At 36.9% G+C, this 24,923-nt stretch overlaps 1 protein-coding gene across 1 annotated transcript in view; it reads right to left on the reverse strand.

Moving 5' to 3' along the window:
- SLC12A2 (solute carrier family 12 member 2) overlaps positions 1-24,923 on the reverse strand; it is a 92,883-nt gene that overhangs the window by 55,166 nt on the left and 12,794 nt on the right. Inside the window, exons 2-4 of the mRNA XM_065918177.1 lie at positions 13,195-13,314; positions 11,875-11,950; positions 11,472-11,567 (exon numbers count right to left, since the gene is read on the reverse strand). Of these exons, the coding sequence (XP_065774249.1) occupies positions 11,472-11,567; positions 11,875-11,950; positions 13,195-13,314 (292 nt within the window). The remainder of the gene's footprint in view (positions 1-11,471; positions 11,568-11,874; positions 11,951-13,194; positions 13,315-24,923) is intronic.

The following is a 24,923-nucleotide window of genomic DNA, read 5'->3' on the forward strand; positions in this document are numbered from 1 at the left end:
CTAAATATGCAAACTTTATTTTGAAAATGCCTGTAATAGGTTTTGGGGTTAATTTTATCAAGTTTTTCAAAATATTCTATACTTTAAACCTATCCACCAAAACTTCCTCATTACAGTATAGCAGGCACAGATACAACACTGTAAAATAACTATAGGCCAATTAAAAAAAAAAACTTTCTCAGTAATTCACTTTACCAATTAATAATTTTTATCATCTTTAAAATTCTGAAGAAAAAGAATTGCAATCTGATCATTTAGTATTAGTCTCATTTTTTAAAAATGAGATGAAATGACAAAAATTTTCCCCAAATACTTTTGAACACTAAAAATTCTAATGGACTTACATATAATGATAATTTTTATGTCAAAGAGCTAAAGATATTAAATCACATAATCACACAGAAAATCCCTAGAATATCATAATTATCACAGCCTATAGTTAATGAACATGTCATTTAATCTCAATATCAATAATGAATTAAGACAAGTATTATTTACCCTGACTTTATAGATAGGACAATTAACTCACAATAAAAGATTAACTGAAATCAGTCAGCCACTCATGTATTTCAATAGTTGATAATATTCTTTAGAATGAGAAATACACCAAGAGAACCTATAAAAGCACAGAATTCAGTTGTTTAAAGTTTTGATTTTCTGAAATTTCAAGTCTTCTATTACTAAGAAAAAATATATATCTTAAGATGTATTTAACATTGGTAAAGATAACTGGAAGGGAAATAACAAATACAATAACAAATTCTGACATTTCATAACTATTTAAAAATCTTCCACTAATTGGGATACCTAAACTTAAAACCTAGGACCTGGTTTCACTACTTTTTAGAAGATTTCACTTTTTTTTATGAAAATAAGTTACACATAAAGAATATTTTAAAAGCATCTGCTCATCTTCCTATAAATTCCTGATGAAAAGAAACAGTACTCCACCGTATTTATTCTCATTTCTATTCCTGTGCCCTTGAGGCAACCAGTTTTAAGAGCTTTCTCCCCCTCTTTTTTCCCTTAGCAACAAAATAGTATAAAAGATCTACTGCTCTGAAAGACTGGTCTATTTACTAATCAACATAGAGTGATACCTAAAAATAAAATTTTTATTTTGTAATGAAGTAAAATTACACATTTTATTTAATTCTAGCAAGTACAATTGACTCTTGAACAACACAGGTGTGAAATGTGCAGGTCCACTTATATGTGGATTTTTTTCAATAAATATACTGAAATTTTTTTTGGAGATTTGTGATAATTTTAAAAAACTCACAGATGAATCACAAGGTATAGAAATACAGAAAAAATTCAGAACAAGTTAGGTATGTCATGAATACATAAAATGTATGTGGATACTAGTCTATCTTTACATAGGCTTAAGGTGAATGATACCTAATACAAAATTAGTATGTTAATTTTCTTTCTAATACATTACCTCTACTCAGAGAATTAACATACAAAACATGCTGCCCTCCGTTCCTCCCTCCCTGGTAATTAGAGAAACTATACGTCATCACAGATAAGTGTTTTTTTTTTAAAAAGTAACAGTGTTTATAATACTATACTATGAATATGACTATAATACTGTATGCATAAAAATTGTACAAGGATTCACTCATTAGTGCAGAGGCAAGGCTACCATAATACAATCATATCATTATACTGGGCTACAATAAAGCAATCATAAAACAAAGCCTCTTTGTTTTCAATGTGTGAATTGCTATACCTGTAAATAAATATAAATTCCATTTTTCACATTATCTTTTCATTTGTTATGTGTTTTTTTAATTTCTCACATTTTTAAGAAACTTCTGTTGGAATATAGTTTATCTGCATGATGTCTTACTTTGAGGTGTACGGCAAAGTGAACTTTTCATGTTCTCTAGTGTTAGTAGTACACGTAACATATGCAGTGTTTTGTATCATATAAGACAATATTAATACAGGTACTAACAAATGATCCATCTTGTAAAAAGATGATGTAAAACTTATGGCATCAGTATAGTATAGTCCTGTAAATGTACGTTTTCCTCACTAGAATTTTCTTTGTAACATTTTATTCTCTCTGGCTTACTTTACTGTAAGAATACAGTATATAATACATATACACAAAATATGTGTTAATCGATGGTTTATGTCAACCTACAAGGCTTCCGGTCAACAGTAATCTATAGTTAAGTTTTGGGGAATTCAAAAGTTATACAAGGATTTTCCACTGCATAGGGGTCATCAGCATCTCTAACCTATGTGGTATTCAAGGGACAACTGTACGATTATCATTCCCATTTTACATATGTGAAAATTCAAGCTTACAGAGGTTAAGTAACTTGACCACAGTAAGGGAAGTAACTTGACCACATATAGTTAAGTAACTTGACCACATATAGTAAGGGAAGAAATGGGCTTAAACTAAGTCTCTCTGAGTGTTTATTCAGTACAGTATGTGAAATTAAATAAGCCTTTTTATTATCATTGAATAAGTTGAAGAGTATTTTAAAAAGATGATGAATTAAAAGGCAACAACAGAAAAAATAATTATTTACAAAAAATCTGTTGTTCAAGCAAACACAGAAAGTCAATACGGAAAAGATATCCTCATGAGCTCTCAAAATTTGGCCGTAAAATGCCCTGTCTTCTGAGTGTAGAAGACACCAATGAGCAGACACCAGAGATGCCAAGTAATGACAATATTATACACACTGGGTTCCGTTATTACTACATATTGATTTGGGGATACATGTCCATACAGCTCTCAGTAGATTTCAAATCAATAACCAAAACTCTGACTAGGTTAATCAACAGCTATATGATTACTGGCCATAAAACAAGTCACTATATATTTCAAAGAACTGAAATGAGATAGCATTACTGACAACAGTGCTGAATTAAATGTATGGACTTCCCCTAAATACGTTTTAAATTATGCAATGTATTTTTAAGTAACCCACTAGTAAAAGAACAAATCACAAGGGAAATTAAAAAGTATTTTGAACTGAACAATAATGAAAAGAGAACCTATCAAAATTAGTGGGATAAACCTAAAGCAAGAATTACAGCTTTAAGTGCTAATATTAAAAAAAAAAATGACACTTCTATTAAAAGTAAATAATATGAAATCAATGATCTAAGCTTCTACCTTAAGAAAACAGAAAAAAAGGAAAGCGTAATGTAGGGAAAAAAAAAATTAAGACCACAGGTGCAGAAAACAATAAAGAAAAATCAATCAAGGTGAAAATGGACAAACTCTTTGAAAAAGTTGCCAGAACTATGACAGGAACAGTAAATTGAAATACTCCTAAGAAATTAAATTTGTAACATACACACACATACAAAACCACAGGCCAAGGGAGCTTCACCAGTGAGGAAGAAATAAGATCAATTTTACAAAAAATCTTTCAGAAAATTGAGGAAGAACCAATACTAGCCAACACCCCTTATGAGTTGAGCTTAATCCTAATACCAAAACCTGACACAGATTATTACAAAAAAAGAAAATTTTAAATAAATATTTCTCATGCTCATAGATTCAAAAGTTGTTAACAAAATGTTAGCAAGTAAAAAGTAGCAGAAACCATAATATTTTTTGACCAAATATATCTTTGATCTTTGTGGGGTTTATGCCATGAATGCTAGGTTACTGAGATTCAAAATACCATATAATTTTGATAATAACAGAATAAGAGAAAAAACCACATAACCATTTCAACAGATGTAGAAAAAGTGTAACAAAATTCCAACATTCATTCATGATAAATACTACCAGCAATCTAGAAATATAACTGTCTCAATCTGACAGATTACATCGTCCAGAACTCCACAGTTAGCATCTTAAATATTCAACTCAGTCCCCCTAAAACTGGCAACACTACAAGGATGTTTATTCTCACCGCTTCTTCACCATGGTACTGAAGGTCCTATCTATTTCAACAGATTGACAAAATAGAAGGAGACGGAAAAAGAGAGGGAGAGAAGAAAACACTAAAGATTGAAAAGAAAGGGTATAAACCATGTCTGTTCACAGATGACATGACTTTATGTTTAGCAAAGTCACAGAACCAGGACACATAAGTCTACGCATTTATACACACGGTCATTAAAAAATTTGGAAAATGAGATTTACAATTACCATTTACCAGATGAAAAACATGACTGAGGGATAAACTGAACGAAACAGGCAATATCTCTATACTGAAAAATACACAACCCTGCTGACAGAAACAAAGATCTAAATAAATAGAAAGATACACCATGTTTACAGACTGGAAGATTCAATATTGTTAACATGACCATTCTTCCCCCCCAAAAATTTTAAGACTGAAATCCCGAAGTCCCAGAGAGGTTTTCTGTGTTTAGAGAAATTGATACTGCCAATTCAAAAATTTTATATGGCAATACAAAGAACCTAGAAGAGTCAAAACAATTTTGCAAAAGAACAAAGTTTAAAGACTTAGAATTTACAAAGCTAAGCAATCAAAACAGGGTAGTCTTGGAATAACTGGTGTAAGAATAAACGAATCAATGGAACAGGATACAATAAAGACAATACACAGAAAATTTGGTTTTCAACAGCAGCACCAAAACTAATCCAGTATGGAGTAGATTGTTGACAAATGGTGCTAAATAAGTGGCTATCTACACGGGGGTGGGGGGGAGTGACAGTAGCAGGGGGAAACACAATCTGTCTCACATAATGTGAGCCTGTTCACAGTTAAAAATCTAAAACCCATACTCAACAATTATCTGTTTGATGAACTGAAATACAAGGAATAAAAACATTTGATCTTAGTCACATAGGTAGGTTTCTACTGATTTTCGATTCTCAGAACTACCTATCAGAAATTTGATGTAGTCTGGACTTTTATTTGAAAGTATACTGACCTCTGTTTTTAATGCTCCAAACTATAAAGTGGTTGATGAACTGTTCCCTTCTATTGCTCAGTTCATATAAAGTGAAGTCACTCAGTCGTGCCCGACTCTTTGCAACCCCGTGGACTGTAGCCTACCAGGCTCCTCCCTCCATGGGATTCTCCAGGCAAGAATACTGGAGATTTCCTTCTCCAGTATAATTTCCTTCTCCAGGGGATCTTCCCGACCCAGGGATCGAACCCAGGTCTCCCACTTTGCGGGCAGATGCTTTAACCTCTAAGCCAACAGAGAAGCCCTCAGTTCATATAATACACTATAAATAAAAAACCAGAACTTATATCTCTATATTATAAAAGGCTGCCTGTGGTTGTTCTCTATTTCATAAACGAGTTGATATTCAGAGATTCATTGTCTGTGAACAGAAGGAACTCTGGCCTGTGAAATCTAGGAAATGCAGATCTGAGTGACAGTGGAAGCTGGCCAGCACCATCCGAATGGCAGAACCTGTTGCACATGGTCAAAGTAAACTCTGTAAAATAGGAGCTTTCAAGAACACCAGCAGGATTTGCAGGACAGGAAAGAGTTCTGGGCTGCATGAGTGTATATGGCTAGGGCAGGAAGTATGCCAGAAGAGAAGGAAAGAGGGGACTCCATCAGCTAGCTGCTGGTGCTAGTTCTACTCCGTGGAAATAAGAGGACCAAGGAGATGGTTCTCTAAATTGCGGCTAACAGCTTCAAACAGTACCCTCCTCCCATTATTACTACAATCCAATCAAGACTGAAACTAAAAACCTTGCATTTGCTAAGTTTTAACTCTTTTTTCCCCTGAATGTTTCAATATTATTTTTATGCTAGACTTCATAATCGGACACTGTTACACTTCTTTACGGGGCTTCCCTGGTAGCTCAGCTGGTAAAGAATCCGCCTGCAATGCAGGAGACCCCAGTTCGATTCCTGGGTCGAGAAGCTCCCCTGGAGAAGCGATAAACTACCCAGTGCAGTATTCTTGGGCTACCCTGGTGGCTCATCCGGTAAAGAATCTGCCTGCGATGCAGGAGACTCAGGTTCGATCCCTGGGTTGAGACAATCCCGTGGAGGAGGGCATGGCAACCCACTCCAGTTCTTGCCTGGAGAACTCCCATGGACAAGCGGAGCCTGGCTGTCTGCAATCCATAGGGTCACAAAGAGCTGAACACGACTGAGTATGAAGCACAAAACAACACACTTCTTTACGGTTCAGTTCAGCTCAGTCGCTCAGTCATGTTCGACTCTTTGCGACCCCAAGAGCCGCAGCACGCCAGGCCTCCCTGTCCATCACCAAACCCAGAGTTTACCCAAACCCATGTCCATTGAGTCGGTGATGCCATCCAACCATTTTATCCTTTGTCGTCCCCTTCTCCTCCTGCCCTCAATCTTTCCCAGCATCAAGGTCTTTTCCAATGAGTCAGCTCTTTGCATCAGGTGACCAAAATATTGGAATTTCAGCTTCAGCATCAGTCCTTCCAGTGAACACCCAGGACTGATCTCCTTTAGGATGGACTGGTTGGATCTCCTTGCAGTCCAAGGGACTCTCAAGAGTCTTCTCCAACACCACAGTTCAAAAGCATCAATTCTTCAGTGCTCAGCTTTCTTTACAGTCCAACTCTCGCATCCATACATGACCACTGGAAAAACCATAGCCTTGACTAGACGGACCTTTGTTAACAAAGTAATGTCTCTGTTTTTTAACACTTCTTTACAAGTTGACAGTTAATTTCTATTTGTAAAAAAACTATACTTCTCGAGATTCTACCTGTTTAATCTCTAAAATGTACTGTTAAAGTCAATGTAAAGGCTACTTAGAGTAATTAAATCTCTCCTATGGCATAAAGCAGTGGCCACAGAACTGGAAAAGGTCAGTTTTCATTCCAATCCCAAAGAACGGCAAACCCAAAGAATGCTCAAACTACTGCACAACTGCACTCATCTCACACGCTAGTAAAGTAATGCTCAAAATTCTCCAAACCAGGCTTCGGCAATACGTGAACTGTGAACTTCCAGATGTTCAAGCTGGTTTTTGAAAAGGCAGAGGAACCAGAGATCAAATTGCCAACATCTGCTGGATCATCGAAAAAGCAAGAGAGTTTCAGAAAAACATCTATTTCTGCTTTATTGACTATGCCAAAGCCTTTGACTGTGTGGATCACAATAAACTGTGGAAATTCTGAAAGAGATGGGAATACCAGACCACCTGACCTGCCTCTTGAGAAACCTATATGCAGATCAGGAAGCACCAGTTAGAACTGGACATGGACCAACAGACTGGTTCCAAATAGGCAAAGGAGTACGTCACCCTGATTATTTAACTTATATGCAGGGTACATCATGAGAAATGCTGGGCTGGAAGAAGCACATGTTGGAATCAAGATTGCCGGGAGAAATATCAATAACCTCAGATATGCAGATGACACCACCCTTATGGCAGAAAGTGAAGAGGAACTAAAAAGCCTCTTGATGACAGTGAAAGAGGAGAGTGAAAAAGTTGGCTTAAAACTGAAGATTCAGAAAACTAAGTTCATGGCATCTGGTCCCATCACTTCATGGGAAATAGATGGGGAAACAGTGGAAACAGTGTCAGACTTTATTTTTTTGGGCTCCAAAATAACTGCAGATGGTGACTGCAGCCATGACATTAAAAGACGCTTACTCGTTGGAAGGAAAGCTGTGACCAACCTAGATAGCATATTAAAAAGCAAAGACATTACTTTGCCAACAAAGGTCCATCTAGTCAAGGCTATGGTTTTTCCAGTGGTCATGTATGGATGTGACAGTTGGACTATAAAGAAAGCTGAGCACCAAAGAATTGATGCTTTTGAACTGTGGTGTTGGAGAAGACTCTTGAGAGTCCCTTGGACTGCAAGGAGATCCAACCAGTCCATCCTAAAGGAGATCAGTCCTGGGTGTTCACTGGAAGGACTGATGTTGAAGCTGAGACTCCAGTACTTTGGCCACCTCATACAAAGAGTTGACTCATTGGAAAAGACCCTGATGCTGGGAGGGATTGGGGGCAGGAGGAGCAGGGGATGACAGAGGATGAAATGCCTGGATAGCATCACCGACTCGATGTACATGAGTTTGAGTAAACTCTGGGAGTTGGTGATGGACAAGGAGGCCTGGTGTACTGAGATTCATGGGGTCACAAAGAGTCGGACACGACTGAGCGACTGAACTGAACTGACTGATGGCATAAAGAACACAACACATTTCACACTTCCATGGAGCTGGAAGCACACACTTTATAAAATGAGAATAAAATATTATTCAGTATTAATATAGAAAAATATAATTCATTTAACACCATTAACTGAATCAAGATAAAATAAACTAAACTGTTAAGAATCAAGTTAAAACAAGTTAAGAATCAAGATAAAACAAATTAAACTGTCAAACACTACCTCAAAATAGTTTATATTAATTACTACATGCTCAAGTTTAAAAGAGGGCTCTTGAAAATGAAATTATTAAACAGAGCAACCACAATCAGCAATACTTTGAGTAAAATATTTTCTTGCTAATTCCCTTAATAATCAACTTTCAGTCCTCAGTGATTGGGCTAAAGGGCATCCAATGCAGATATTGCTATTCCCATTGTATCTCTACCTAAGTCTTTGCACTTCGACCTTCTAGATATTTCCAGCTCTCCTGATCTCCTCTTACACAGCCTTTTCAAGGAAGAAGTAAAAATTAAGTCCTCAGTGATTGGGATAGAGGGCATTCAATGTAGGCACCCCTGGCTCCACAATACTGAAAGATAACTCCATCTATACATGAACCAAGTCTGGAAGTTTGTTTTAAACCATAACCCTCTCTCTATCTTTTTGCTCCCTGCAAAATTTTATTGAACAAGGATTCCTTGTTCCAGAGAAATTCCCAGCCTGGCATTTGCTGCTGTCATCCTATAGTCTCACTTGTAAGTTCCTCTTTTCCCTGCCTATTCTATGCTTCCTGGAGCTACAGGCACTAGGTGATTCACATTCAGTCCTTCACAGGCGCTCTTATTAAACAAAGGGTTTACAGAGTTGGGTAAATATATTCCAATTTCTTTTTCTTCACTTATTTTGTAGAATAATTACCTAAAGGATAAATCCCTTATTAATTTCTTGCTTATACTGAGTTAAGGAAATTTTCATTCAGAAATGAAATTCACACTAGATTCTTTATCAATTTTCAAAATAAGTTAGTTCTCTAGCATTCTACAAAGGTAAAAAAATGAGATTGTGTGTGTTTGTGTGATGTCTGTGAATCTAGGGATTTTATCATATATATTATGCTTTCATTTTAATCAGTTATAATTAGTAGTAGTACTCCTGTTCAAACTATCCAAAGTTAAGTGTTAGCTTTTTCAAGTTGGCTCCTCAGTCCTTTTGACATGAAACAATAGCCTTTGTTATCTTCTTCACTTACTGATGAGAAAAGGTGTCTAGACTTCTCTAGTACACTTCCTGCCCAGACATGGAATCAATCATTTCTCCAAGGTTCCCTGGTTCCTTTGAATGAAAATACACAATGTGGGCACTAGGGGTGCTCACTGGTACTGGGCTGACCATCTGTGACAGGTGGTTTTTGTGGAGAGAGCTAAGAAATACATTCTTTTGGGATAAACTGTATGACTCATATTGGTATTTTTAATTTAGAATCATGAATACAGAATAAAATGTAATCTCACCAGTTTTATACCTATATCTACTTATTCCCATGTGGAAATACTGTTTTATCAAGAAACCAAAATAAATTCTGTTAGGGATCTCAAAGTCTATGAAGCATTATATAGAGGAGACAGAAGGAGTTTACATTCATGGCAAGAATCTCCAGGAACTTTCACTGCAGATAATGCAGCTCACTTATATTCTATAAAAGATCAGCTAGGTTTGTAACATCACTGACTGATCTAAATGAAAAATGAATGCCTTCTAGCAAAGCTTCAAAATATTTGGTCGTTTCTTTAAATTAATGGCTTCTCTTTTCCCATAGGTTTCATTATTTCAGCAAACATATTGACTTTATCATTTAAGAATAAGTGGTAACAGAAGAATTTCAAATTATATAATTCTAAGTTTTTGGGGTTTTTTTTTTTTTTTCCCCTACAGTTAGCTTACTCTGTAAACTGACTTAACATTTTGAGGGAACTCAGACAAAACTGCAACATGGTAGTTTGTTGGGACACAGGTTCACACACTCTACATTCTCATTCTTGTTTGTGTTCCAGGACAGAAGATTAGATACAAGTCTCTGAAGTATTTGTAAAAATATATGAAAACTAGTGGTAGTACTGCATGAAGTGGCTTTTTAGTCACAATGCAGGAAAATCTATACTTCCCAGAAGTCGGAACTCACACAGAGAACAGTTTGGGGTTTGTGCTGACAGTGGGTCTGTGCCCCACTCCCCTTGAGTCTCACAACCTAGATTTGAAGGGCTGAAGACAAGGAGAAAGTCAATGATGATTTGCTGATCCTCTCAAATAACTAACACTGCATCAATTTCTCCTTCTACTTCCATCTCCTAATAGCAGCAGAACGAAATGAAGCATGGGGCACCCAGTACACAAGCACAAGAATCTCTCAGTATTGCCCGATTAACTCTTGGGCATACCCACATCTTAGACCCAAACTTCAGGTACACATAAAACAGCCAACACATAGTCATAACTGTACTGACAGGAGCTACCAGCTTCCCCTAGGGCCACAGTGATCTGAATCCTCTGGTACATAAGATACATGAAGATGACTGTGGAAAAATGAAAAGCTCAATCTGGTTCTTTCTCCAAGTACTAATACAAATAAAGCAGAAATTGCATGTAACGTTACATACAGGTCTGCAAAACAGTTGAGGCAGATGGGGAACAGGCAGATGCCTTTCTTAGTTGATCTGCTATGATGAATTTATAGGAGCTGGTACACATCGTCTCTTCTTTCTCTCAGCATCTTCCCCTCCAGCTGAATGATGAGTTCTGCTTTGGAAAATGGATTTCTTTTCTTCTTGTTCTCAGGGTCCCAGAGCCATTCTCCTGCTGTCCTGGGTATTCTTCCTGGGAAGAGTAAAACCTCACGAGGCAGACCTTGTGGGCTCCAATACAACAGGCCTCAGGGTACCCACAGAAGAGAGCTGGAGTTGAGGGTATGGATTCAGAGCCCCAGGTTTAACTCACACAAGCGGTTAGACCATGAGGAAAGAACTCTGCCTACATTTCCTTCAGTGGGGAGGAACGAGGTGACACCTATATAATACTGAGTGAACGCAGGCTGCACAACACTAATCCAAGAGTGAAATCCTGGGAGGAGGTAACGAAGGGAGCCTTGATGGAGAAGAAACCCAGCTAGAAGCTCCACTCTTGCTACTAGACATCTGATCACCTGAACAATCTGAAGCATACATGTTTGTGTATGGATCAATTTAAAATTTTATATTCAAGATCTACTTCAGAAGGGCTCAACAGCAACTTTCTTGCCTATACAGAACCCAAAATGTTGTTTTTAAGGTAAAAAAATAGAAATATTTTCACATCTGTTTATTTAGCGTCAGTAACCCAATGATGATGATGTGCAAAGACTGAATTTACCTCCTCGTACAAATCCATTAGTAGCTATTGCTGATGTAGACAATCCTGTGATGGTTGTCACAACAGTGGCCATTGCTATTACAATGACTGACAGACCTTCAGGGAAAAAGAAAAGAAAAGTTGAGAATATTTTTAGTCTCATTTAAACCTGCCACATCTAGAACTGATGAGTCTAAGCATACTGAATTAACATTATAACTTACAGATTATCTTATTTTTAACCCATTTTAGATCAAATCTAGAGTTAGAAAAAGGGTCATTAAGACAACTGTCTGACACAAAGGAGAATGTAGCTTAGAATGACTCCAACTGCTTGAATTTTATGAAGTTAGAACCTACACATGCACTCAGTTACTTTGCCTACTCATTCTCAAATGACTCAACAGTATGTAACTTCACTCACCTATTCCAGCTTGACCCACAATCCATGACAATCTAATAAAGAGCATCACTCCCCAAATGTTTAACATACAACGTACCTAGAAGAGAAAAAACCAAGTCACAGAGGAAAAGTACTTAAACACAATATACAGTAAATGCTCAACTAGCCAACAGTTGGATAACATACTTTTAAAACTACAGAAAGTCATTTCAAATCTCTTATCTGAACCTTTCCTTTAACAGATATTTTTAAAAAGAGCTTTTTTGAGAGCTTCAATGTGAGCTAATTAAAGTATAAATATGATGTAATATATGAGTGTGTGTGTATATATTTTACATACACACAAATTATCTGAAGCAGCAAAAGCAAATGAACAAGATACAAGGAGTATTTTAAGACTTCAGTCCTAAAGAAGAGCAGTGTATGTTCTCCCCTTTTCAATCCAAGTAAATTTAATTTTTAACTTACTCTTTAATAACATCCTCATTTCATAATTTCTAAGTAGCCTTAAATACTCTGTAATATTTGTCAACTCAAATGCTAACTATTCACACATGTTTCAGAAACCAAAACTCTTCGTAAGACAGTATCTCCAACTTATTTTTACTTTTATTTATTATGGTCATACATAGTATATTGTCCTCTGAAATGCTAAAATCTAAGACTAGGCAAACAATACAACCCAGAGCATAAAATGCACTCAATTAGACAATAAAACTATGACTAGAATTGGAATTTTCCTTCTACTCCCCTAAATGTCAATACAACTCTAATTTAGTGCTTCCAAAGTCTCAACCAGGCTGTCTACTCTAGTTAGATCCTTAGAGCCTATTCAAACACAGGGGGAAAAAAAAGTAAATCTGAACCTTAATCACCTAAACCTGTCTACTGACGTGATCTCAACATAAATATTTCTCCTATATTCTGCTGCTTAACTTCTACACATTTCTCTTCAAAAGACAATCTGGTAGCAGGAAGGGAAGCAGGCACATTTCAGCTCTGCTGCCTGCCCGGTTTCCTTAATTCTGCTGCTCCCATCAATGAACTAGCTTCATACTTGATTTCTGAGAAGTGACAATGTGTGAGATTCATAAGAAGTTATAAAATATAATTCAGAGGTAACCAAGTATAATTCAATTAAATGAATAAGCATATTTCCTTTACCCAATTTAATACCCAGAAGAAAAGGAGGTATAAGGTATTAATGTGGTCCTCCGTAAAAGCCAGATAAAACAGTTTCAGGAAGAGAAAGCATTATTTGAGAATTCATGACAATACTAGGAAGATTTTCTAATAAACAGAAATATGTAACTCTAAAAAATTAAGTCTGTAGGTACATACTAGCACACCCTTAATCCAGCCAAACTTCACCACTCCTTTACTCTCCGCAGTGTACGTGACCACAGCCTCTCTGGTTGGCGTGCTTTCTTCTCCGTTTGCAAAGCCATCCTCAAAAGGTTCCTGGTCATAAGAGGAAATGTGAATTATGCTTAAGAATTATTTAACATGTAAAAACCACTTGATAAAACAAACATCACTGAACGCACTTCACCATGTTTAAGGAGGGCACAGTACAGAATTCCAAGAACCAAGAGTTTCTAAATATTTTACCTCAAAGTGAAAGTCACTCAGTCGTGTTCGACTCCTCGCGACCCCATGGACTATACCGTCCATAGAATTCTCCAGGCCAGAATACTGGAGTGGGTAGCCCTTCCCTTCTCCAGGGGATCTTCCCAACCCAGGGATCGAAAATGTAAATCAATAAAGTGGAAGAAAACCTTACTCATTGAGTTTTAAATCTGTAAATCTTATTGTGACAGCAAATCCATTTTAATAATTTTAAATTTTAATTACATTTTGGTGGTGTCCAGAGAACACAAAGAATACTATTTGCTTAAGTGTAGGCTAGCCAGGTGGGTCAATTCAGACCTTGTCTTTCTAGTTACAACTTCATCTTGCCTGAGTGCATCCAACCCATATCTGAGATTTCAGTGTTAACACTGCCAACTCCTCTGTCATCAATGAACAGTTTTCTCTGTTGACCCCAAGGTTCAGCCTGACTTGTCTTTACTTAGCACTTCATTCAGTGCTCTTCACTCTCTCCTAACTTTTCTCAAATTCATACGTGAACTGGTTGACAGAGTGCATTTCACAAGTGTTTCCCTCTAAGGCTTTTATGTTTCACATCTGATTCTATAATTCTTAGTTTCTGTTCTTTACATTCTCTTTCCCTGTCCATAGTTCCTTTAAAAAAAATCATTTTCAGTGGTTACACCCTCTACAGAACTCTGAATATAATTTTTCTCATAGAAATGACCTGAAGCAAGTTTTGTGTTACAACAGAGTGAAACGTATGTAATAAGACAAGCTTCCTTTTTTTTCTTTGACTTCTGTTAGCCAAGCAGATTCAAATGCATTGTTGCTGATGGTTTTTCAAAGTGCTGTCAACCAAGACCTGCTGTTGTTTAGTCACTAAGCTGTGTCTGACTCTTTTGCAACCCCATGGACTATAGCCTGCCAGGCTTCTCTGTGCATGGGATGTCCCAGGCAAAGGTACTGGAGTGGGTTACCATTTCTTTCTCCAGGGGATCTTCCTGACCCAGGGATTGAACCTGCGTCTGTTACACTGACAGGCAGATTCTTCACTACTGAGCTACATATGTTTTTCATTTATCCTGGGTATACACATAGGAGAATTGCTAGGCCATGAAGTACTTGTTGCAATGACTACATCTGGTCATCTTTCTCACCTCTTCTCTATCAGACTGCAGACTGTCACTCCTCATTTCAGTCAATGGATCTGCCTATTTTTAGTCCTCTTTCTCGCTTAGACTTTGACATAAACCAGTAACAGCTAAACATGCTGGAAACATGTACAAACAGGGAAAATGTAACCAGGGACCTGGTAGCTCAGCACCCACTTTGGCTTTACCTCCACTGCTGTTTATGTTCTAGACAGGAGGACATTACTGATGAGTTCCCCAAGCCTGGCCCCCAAAAGAGAACTGATGACTCAACTATTCCATTATTCAGATAAAACAAGAACAAAAATGTCTTAACTCAGTTAACTTTAAAATAGCCAGAAGTTCCTTAGATTTCACTCTAGGATATTTAATGCTCTTCAGTTATAAAATAACACTTTAAATTATTATATAACCTGCAAGTATTATAAGAAAATTCAATACCTATGATAATAAAGAGAGACTTTCTAGTCCCATTTCTATTAAAAGAAAACTAAAGATGTGTGTACCTAATAGGCTACTTTCTCCAAAGCTAAGTACTAATGTGGGTGTCTTTAATAATTCAGAAGCAAGATGGCATCTCAAAATTTTTGCTGTGGGTGTTTATTAGAATTCTACCTCAAAGTTGAAGATCTAGCAATAATTATACTACTTTCCACTATACTATAAACTATATTTAAAACACAAAGTAAGGTTTTTCTGCATGAATAATGTATTTTAAAACAAAGATGAATCCAAATAAACTTTTAATTTCCTTATCATGTTATTATAGTTCTACTTTAAAAAGTGTTATTAATCTTTAAAATACAATTCAAAAATTAAAATCAATTATGTCATTTATATTTAAATCAATAAATTTAAGTTAATTGGGTTTATAATTATATTAATTTCCAAAAGAACAGGAAACCAATGTGGAATACACATTTTGTTTTTATAAATACATTAGTTTCAGAGAAATAAGGATATTGTTGAGTATGGCATTTTATCTACACATGCACACACACTATTATATACAAATCTTATTACCAGAAGAACTTCACATGTACAATTATGGACTATATATTACAGTGACAGAAGGTACATAAATAAAATCTTTTATCTATCTACCATTTTTAGAGAAACAATGGTTTGTTTTTTCATTTGTTTGTTTTTATTGTTTTTCATATGATGAATACAATGTCAAAAATAACAGATGATTTTTTGGATAATGCCATACTGAATGAGATGGACCAAACTAATTTAAATACATTTGGGGAAATAATCTTTCAAAATGTAGCACTGTGAGCCTGGACCTACAGAGCAGGGATTAAGACTGGGAGCAAGAAGAGGGTGAGGAAGAGAGGAAGAGGCAGCGGAAACAATGCAAGACCCGGACAGGTAGGCCCGCAGTGACTGCAAGGATTTCTCAATGAAACAGATAGAGATTCTGGTAAATTATGTCAGTCTGAAAAGAAAATTAATTCAGTTGGACATACTGAATTTGAGGAGCCATGAAATAAAGAGTTCTATCAGGCATTAAAAAATTCATGACTGGAACTCAGGAGAGGGGCCAGGGATAAAGAGCTAGCGGGAGAAGCTATGGGAAAAAAATGAAGAGAGAAACTTGGGGAGAGAAAACCTGAGTAACTGACCACTTTTTTGAGATACAAAAAAATATAAGAATGAAAGGAAACTCTGGTTTCCATGGTCATAATTTCTTTGCAGGGAGTAGAGAAAAGTCGAATTTTTACACTGTGGATACTCTCCCGTGTATATTCAAATTTCTACCTCAACTTGATCATTCTTTCTCCTCTAATCATAGTTATCTTTTTGCTATTCACTGCACATCCCACCTCCAAATGCCCAGCTAAACTTGCTGAAATACTATACAGTATATTTATCAATGCACACCGATCTGGCTTCACCATGCTACAACACTGAAATAGTTTAAAGACATTCAAAGACTACTCTGCTGCCAAATATAATAAATCTAATGTACATTTTTTAGTCTCTGCCTCAAAGGTCTTTTGAAGTAGCTCATGATACTGTTGACAAACCCCTCTTTCTTCAAACATTTTTTGAAATACCATACTCTCTCAGCCTCTTCCCCCCTGCATTTAAATGGTAGAAGTCACTTCAACACTTGGTCTTAGACCATCTCTTTTTTTCACCCTATTTCTTCCCTATGGTCATCTTACCAGACCTATAGCTTTAACCACCATCTATGTGTGATGAGTAATAAGTGATGGCTCCCATACATTTTCAGATCAGATCTCCCCTCTGCATTTCAGCCCTCTATGTAAATACTGATGTTGTCACTTGATCAGTTCATTAGGTTTACTACTACTAGCTCTTACCATATAAGAAAAAAAGAAATTGTCAATGTACCACAAACAATAACTTTTTCCTAAATAAACAGAAGAGGAAAGTAGTCTCTCTGTTTTGGATTAGTTTTTAATTCTTAAAGGTTTCAGTGAACACTTAAATATCAAAAAAGGTATTTGATCAGAAATACAATAAATTCTTAATAGTTAGTATTGTTTATAATATAAATTAATTTAGATTTATTCTGCAATGCATGTCTTTAATCTTTAAGAATTTACAGTTTTTCAGTTTCTAATATCCAAAAATTAACTTGTCTTTTTAATTCACTGATTTAAATTATCTTTTACATATCAGAAGTCATAGTTCATATTCTGTGTGACCTAAGAGAAAATACTACTTCAATACAAGGGGTTGGTTTAATGATGATTCCTCAGTAAAAAAAAAAAAAAAGAAAAAAATTTCTTGCCAAATTGACCTGTTATTTCTTCCCTAACACAAGAATTTTCCTGAGTATTTTAGAGACAACCTAAGATGCCAGATTTCTTTTTACAATAATGGACAAAAACAAAGCTTTAGGAAAAAATACTTATCCAAGGATTTTTTAATTACAATTATAAATGTCTCACTGCCTCTGTAACCTAGAGTGCAGTATTATCTTCTGCATATATCCCCACCATGGGCATGCCAATGCACTTTTCATTGACAAATGCTTTAAGTAGATATTACATTAAAATGTCACAATTGTTCTCTTTCTTTGGACATCCCAGTTACTAAGTGCACAAAATTTTCATCTCAAGTGTACAAAGTAGTATAGATGGTGTTTGTGACATCACTAGACAAGGATGCGAATACCCACGAAAGATGATCGTGCAGGGATCAGAAGGATTTATGATCACATGTTTTCTCCAAAGTTGAATAAAGGGGCTTATTATTGTGCAAAGGAAAATCAAGACTGTCTAGACAGTGCAACTTTTGAATACAGTTAAAAAATACTAATAAAACACATTTTGGGCAAAGCCTATTGCCTATCTATTCATTTTTATACAAATTCATTCTGTTTTTACAATTAAACTGGTAAAAGCTTGGTAAAAAGTATCTCAGCTCAGCAATTTTAGATCATAGAAGGCAAAAGACAGTAAGCTACACACTTTTTTTTTAATCTGTGAGGAGGGGAAAATGTTTGGGTTTTTATTGCTTTACTGATGTTTTAAAGAACTAACTGAGCAAAGCTGTACCAAACTATCTCTTGAGGTCTATGGCTACTAAAATACTGTTTCCAGACAGACTTAAGGCTGCTGAAATATGGACACCCTTTGAAGAGGGAAATGTTCCAATCCCTTAAAATAACTCCTGATATTCTTCTGTTATTTGAAGATCCTACAGTTGCAAAAGGCAGTTTCTGGGCATAAACTACAACCACATCCTTCCATTCATTCATTAAAAAAATATTTACTGATTGATTTTATTAAGAACCATGCTAGGGACTTTTCAGCCCTCCCAGAATTGATATTTTTATAGTAGAGACTAAAAATGAAAAGTAGGCTTTCTATCTTTTATCCAGGGCATTTTCTACTATACCAGTAAGTCTCAACCAGTCAAAGAAAAGGTGGGAGCTTCTTTTCAAGTCACAGCCTCTTTTATGATGGTCTGTTTCCTAATCTGTAAAATGGGATAATAAATCCCTGCCTATGTGTACCATCTCCTTGGAGTCTCAAAACTGTAAATAAAGATCAATGTGTTACAGCCACAGATAGCAGTTGAGGCTTCTAGAGCCTAACTATCAAGTCAGCTGATATGACCTGATTGTAGAACAGCAACTTAACTTGGAGTGTCATGTGAGAGATGTGAGAGTGTGACTCACAGTTAATACATTTCAAAAGGATTAGCCGAAAACTTACTCCTAGGTGGCCTGGCTTCTCAATGCCTGGCCACTTCTCAACAAGGACGAGATTACACATTCAGCTGACCCCATCAGAGCAAAGGCAGCAGTCTCCCCGGCGCTGCACATGCTCTCAGCGCCCACACTACGCGGCTCTCGTGGCACCTGCTGGGAAGCTCCAACCCTCCATGCTACATGGAGGACAAAGTCCATGCCAGTGAGCATTCCTAACCCCTCTTACAACTAGGGATCCGTCTCCTTTTGTCCCCACACTGTATCTCTGATATATATGTTGCATTAAACCTCGATCATGTTTTATGGTCTCATGAATGCATGCTTCTGTGTAAAGGTCCACTTATTTAGAGAAAAAAAGTTTTCTATTAGTGTTACCTCAGCAACTAGAAAGTAGTTATTAAACTAATACACCAACTTACAGAGTTAATGTGAAGGTTGTATAAGATAGGGTATTCATTTACAAAAACACACAAAGTTAAAATTATTGAAGATGAAAATTGCAAAAAAAAGAACAATAGGAAACAATATTAGATTGCTTTAGTTTTTCAACATGACAAAATTATATGTACTGGCTAATCACTTTCTGGCTGCCACAAAATATGGGCTAATGAATCATTTACCCTGCCAAATATAGGGAACTACACTGCGTTACACCATTTTGATCTATGAAATAATATTTGGATTCTAAACACAACTGATATGACTTTTTAGACAGTAAATCAACCTTACCAAATAATCTTAAGCCACAGGGGAAAAAAAACATGAACAGGAAAACAATGTCAGGGGCAGATATAAACCTATAAAAGTTCAAATGCATTTAACAACTACTTATTTAGAAGATTGAAGAAGGAAATGGCAACCCACTCCACTATTCTTATCTGGAGAATTCCATGGACAGAGAAGCCTGGAGGGCTACAGTTCATGGCTGTCACAGAGTCGGACATGACTGAGCGACTAACACTATTTAGAAGACTCTATGCGTAGGGTAGTAGCTATGTTCTACCAGAGAACAGAGAAAATTTTAAATACACAAAAATGCTTATCCTTATTCAGGTTATCAAGTTATCTATTCATTGATGTGGTTGTGGCAGAGGATGATAAAAATTTCTGTTAACTACAACCACCAAAAAGGTCAAAAGCCCAGCATGAAGGGTGATCACATGTAAGTAGAACTGAAACATTAATCATTCCAGAAGTTTCAAATTCTTCCAAATTAATATTTGTACTAAATGAAAAACAAGCAGGAAGAGCCTATTTAACAGTGCAGCAATCTGCCTGAGTCGTTAAATACACTTTATTTTCATCTGTTTCTGAGCAATTCTCTTATTATTTCCTATAACTATATAAACACATGAAAAATATCACAGAGAAAAGGATGATTCCTCCCCCCCCCCCCATGACTTTTAAAGAGTTTGACTCTGGATATGAATTGATCTGTAGGTTAGGCAATAATTTGGTTTTGTATATTTGGACTCCTATTATCTGTCTGGCTTCCTTTTATAACAGCCAGCATTTACTGAAAGCCTACTGTGTGCCAGGCACTTCCCTAAATGTTTACACATCCTCTTCCCCTGAACTGGCACATCTTTGAGAGATAGATATAAGCTCCACCTAACAAAGGTAGAAACAGTCTTTTGACAGGTTAACTTACCCAAGCCATGCAGCTGTTATGGTGGCAATGCAGAGAATCTTCTAAACGAGAGAATTCCACACATTACAGTGAGTGAGCCAAAGTGAATTATTTAAAGCTGTCTATTTTGGGTAAGAGGACAATAGACAAATTGCCCAACTTAAGAAACTGTCCTGCTTATACTTCCCAATTCCTCACTATTTTCACTCTTACCTTGCTTCATCCTTCCTTCCTTCCTCTGCTTCCCAATCTAAAGAAGCTAAGGGTTTCTGACATAATCCTCATAAAAAATGACAGAAGTAGTTCTGCACTGCCTGACAGTGGAGGGGATTTTCTAAAAATCTCTCTGTGCTCTGCAGAAATTCCCCCAGGGTCTACAGTGTATATGAGGATGCTACAGACAGCTGCATGGACCACCTATGAGAAAGAATTGCTAGTATACAGACAGAACCCACCTGGAAGGCATGTAAAATGTTTAAATATGAAATTGTCCAAGATAGTTACATGAGTTCTTTAACTTTGGAAGCTTTTCTGGATGCTATGGTGGTAGGGTAGTGAAGACAGACCAATCAATCACTTGGTTTCTATGTTACCGAGGATAATCTTTTTCTAAACCACGTTAGCTGCTCAAGTTAGCAACCTCTTTTGATCAAATGCTCTAGGTCAGGGCTTCCCTGGTGGCTCAGTGGTAAAGAATCCACCCACCAAAGCAGGAGACATGGGTTCAATCGCTGACCCAGGAAGATCCCATTCGCCTTGGAACAGCTAAGCCTGTGCACCACAACTGCTAAGCCTTGCTCTAGAGCTTGGGAGCCGCAACTACTGAAGCCCAGTTAGCCTAGAGCGCGTTCTCCACAACCTCAGAAGCCACTGCAATGAGCAGCTCAAGCACCTCTAGTAGAGAGTAGCCCCCGCTCACCGCAACTAAAGAAAACCCTGCACACAGCAATAAAGACCCAAAGCAGCCAAAAATAAATAAATAAAACCACAAAATAATTTTTTAAATGCTGCTTAGAAAAGGCAAAGGAACCAGAGATCAAATTGCCAACATCCATTGGATCATTGAAAAAGCAAGAGAGTTCCAGAAAAACATCTACTTTTGCTTTACTGACTACGCCAAAGCCTTTGGCTGTGTGGATCACAACAAACTGTGGAAAATTCTTAAAGAGATGGGAATACCAGACCACCTGACCTGCCTCCTGAGAAACCTGTATGCAGGTCAGGAAGCAACAGTTAGAACTGACATGGAACAACACACTGGTTCCACATCGGGAAAGGAGCACATCAAAGCTGTATAGTGTCACCCTGCTTATTTAACTTGTATGCAGAGTTCATCAAGGAAAATGCCAGGCTCGATGAAGCACAAACTGGAATCAAGATTGCTGGGAGAAATATCAATAACCTCAGATATGCAGATGACACCACCCTTATGGCAGAAAGCGAAGAACTAAAGAGCCTCTTGATGAAAGTGAAAGAGGAGAGTGAAAAAGTTGGCTTAACATTCAGAAAACTAAGATCATGGCATCTGGTCCCATCACTTCATGGCAAATAGATGGGGAAACAGTGGAAACAGTGGCTGACTTTATTTTTCTGGGCTCCAAAATCACTGCAGATAGTGATTGCAGCCATGAAATTAAAAGACGCTTACTCCTTGGAAGGAAAGTTATGACCAACCTAGACAGCACACTAAAAAGCAGAGACATTACTTTGTCAACAAAGGTCCGTTTAGTCAAAGCTATGGTTTTTCCAGTAGTCAGGTATGGATGTGAGAGATGGACTATAAAGAAAGCTGAGTGCCAAAGAACTGATGCTTTGGAACTGTGGCGTTGGAGAAGACTCTTGAGATTCCCTTGGACTGCAAGGAGATCCAACCTGTCAGTCCTAGAGGAAATCAGTCCTGAATATTCATTGGAAGGACTGATGCTAAAGCTGAAACTCCAATACTCTGGCCACGTGATGCGAAGAACCGACTCACTGGGAAAAGACCCTGATGCTGGCAAAGACTGAAGCCGGGAGGAGAAGGGGCCGACAGAGGATGAGATGGTTGGATGGCATCACTGACATGATGGACATGAGTTTGAGGCGGCTCTGGGAGTTGCTGACGGACAGGGAAGCCTGGCGTGCTGAGGTCCACGGGGTCGCAAAGAGTCGGACACAACTGAGAAACTGAACTGAACTAAGGTCATACTAGGTTCTTTCCTCCCATATGTGATTTATCATTGCAACCTCTTGACCCTTGGGATCCACCTACACATCCATACCCTTTCTGGAAGGCTTGAAAAATAAAATTATCCACACAGAATTCTTGAAGTTTATCATTGGTGGTTTGTGTGCACACATACCAAGACTTGACATAATTGAAGAAAAAGTAAATATTAGTCTGTTTTAGAAGTAAAGTTTCTGTATTTTTACAATTATAGACTTTACTATTTCTACTAATTTTTCTTCAAGTTTTTTGTACATCCTCAAAATCCTATCCTTTAAAGTTAGGAAATTACTGAAAGACCTCTAACTAAAATATTTAATTTGATATAACACTGCTTTACTGTGGAAATTTTGGTTTTAAAGTATTTCCTCCTGGGGAACTTTTTGCTTGCTCTTCCCTCTGTCTTTAACACACTTTGAAAATGGCTGGCTCCTTCTCAACCTTTAGGTCTTCACTCAAATGTAGCCTCCTTCCCAGATCACCCAACATACACTTTCTTCTCAGCAGTGCCCCTTTTATTTTCTTCATAGCATATATCACACTCGGTAATTTATTTATTCAGCTCTTGTTATCGAAGCATCTACCTCCACTCCTTCAAAATAAATTAAAAGGGAGCCTTTCCTGTCATTTTTAATCAAAGACACAGAAAATGAATATTGAGCCTTTATGGGCCTTTATGAGCAATCCCTGTTTTCCAAATAATGTCCTGAAATAGCAAGAAGTAAAATTCTATGTTCCTGCTCCTGAATCAGATCCAGGTTCAAAACCTAGCTCTGCTACTCACTAGCTGTGTGAAACTCTGACAAGTTAATGTTTTGGCTCTCAGTTTCCACATCTGTAAAATGGAGATTGTATTACCTATCCCACAATGTTTGAGAAGATAAAGTGAGAAAACATGATTGTATAGAACACAAAAAACTCTCACATACTGCTAGTGGGAATATAAACTGGTACACAACTTTGGAAAAACAGTTTGGGCATTATCTTTGTAAGCTGAAAAAAATGCATACCTTTTGATCCAGCAAATCTACTCCTAGAAATATCCCTATAGATAAACAACACTTAAATGAAGCAGGACACATATTAAAATGTTCATGTCAGCATTGTTAACAAGTGCCAAGGACCAGAAACAACCTCAAACATCCACAACTACAGAACAGTAGCATTTCATAGAATGGAGGATAATCAGGAGTACAAATGAATGAATTATAAATACACACAGTGAGCAAAAGATGACAGATAAAAAAGAACCATAGGATTCCATATAAAGCTTTAAAGGAGGCAAAGCTAGACTAATGGTCTGCAGGGATACATAAAGGTGACAAAAGACATTTAAAAAAACCACAAAAGACCAAGGCCCAGACCCAAAGACATAATCACCATTAAAGTTAGGACTGTGGTTACTTTTGGCACAGGAAGATTACAGTGGGGTACAGAGAGGGCTTCTGGGGGTGCTAGCAATGGTCTATTCTTTGATTAAACTACACACAGGCTTTATGTTTTTTCTTTGCTATGTTTCACAATTTTAAAAAGACCTTTAAAAGGTGAAAAAAGAAAATGTATTAATTACTTGGTACATTGTCTGACATTAAAAGTAAGTGGTTGATAAATTTTGGCTATTATTATGGACAACAAACAAGTGATCTGTTATTGCAACTGCCCATGGGTAAGTTTAAATAACTAGATGTTGAACAAATACATAAATACTGCAAAACATTATTAATCTAGACTCTACTGTATTGCTTCGTATAATACTGACAGTTTAAGATTACCTTTGGAAGAATAAACGAAAACATGAGCTATACATGCAAACATGGCATCTCCATGCTGAATCGTGCTAAAGGCTTATACCCTCTACCGTCAGCACGTCAGCAGGATACAGTGTGAAGGACCTGGCTCTGAAGTGATCGCTCTACTAGAAATGCTTTGCACTGTCTCTAGTGTTTAAAGTGCGTTTAATAAATGAGAGCTTCCTCCCTGCGTTGCTTGCTTTAGTAGCAACTGATAGGCACTAAGAGCAGGGCTAGCAAGGGTTAATATTACATTGCACAGAAACAAAACTTCTGGGCCCGGCTTTATTTAAGCAAATTAAACCATTGTTAATGACAGAAAGAGGAGGGGGAAATCTTCATTTCAGGGTACGGTTAGTATAAGAGAATTCACTATTTTCTTTACAAGCAGCTTATTATTGATTTAAAAAAAATTATACTTCAAGAAAGTTAAAATTCACCCAAAAAATGCTATTTAAATTGTAAAAACAAACTTTTGAACTAAGGCATTCGTAAAGATACTTTA

This window comes from Muntiacus reevesi, chromosome 1, assembly GCF_963930625.1.
Source record: "Muntiacus reevesi chromosome 1, mMunRee1.1, whole genome shotgun sequence".
Taxonomy (NCBI): Eukaryota; Metazoa; Chordata; class Mammalia; order Artiodactyla; family Cervidae; genus Muntiacus; species Muntiacus reevesi.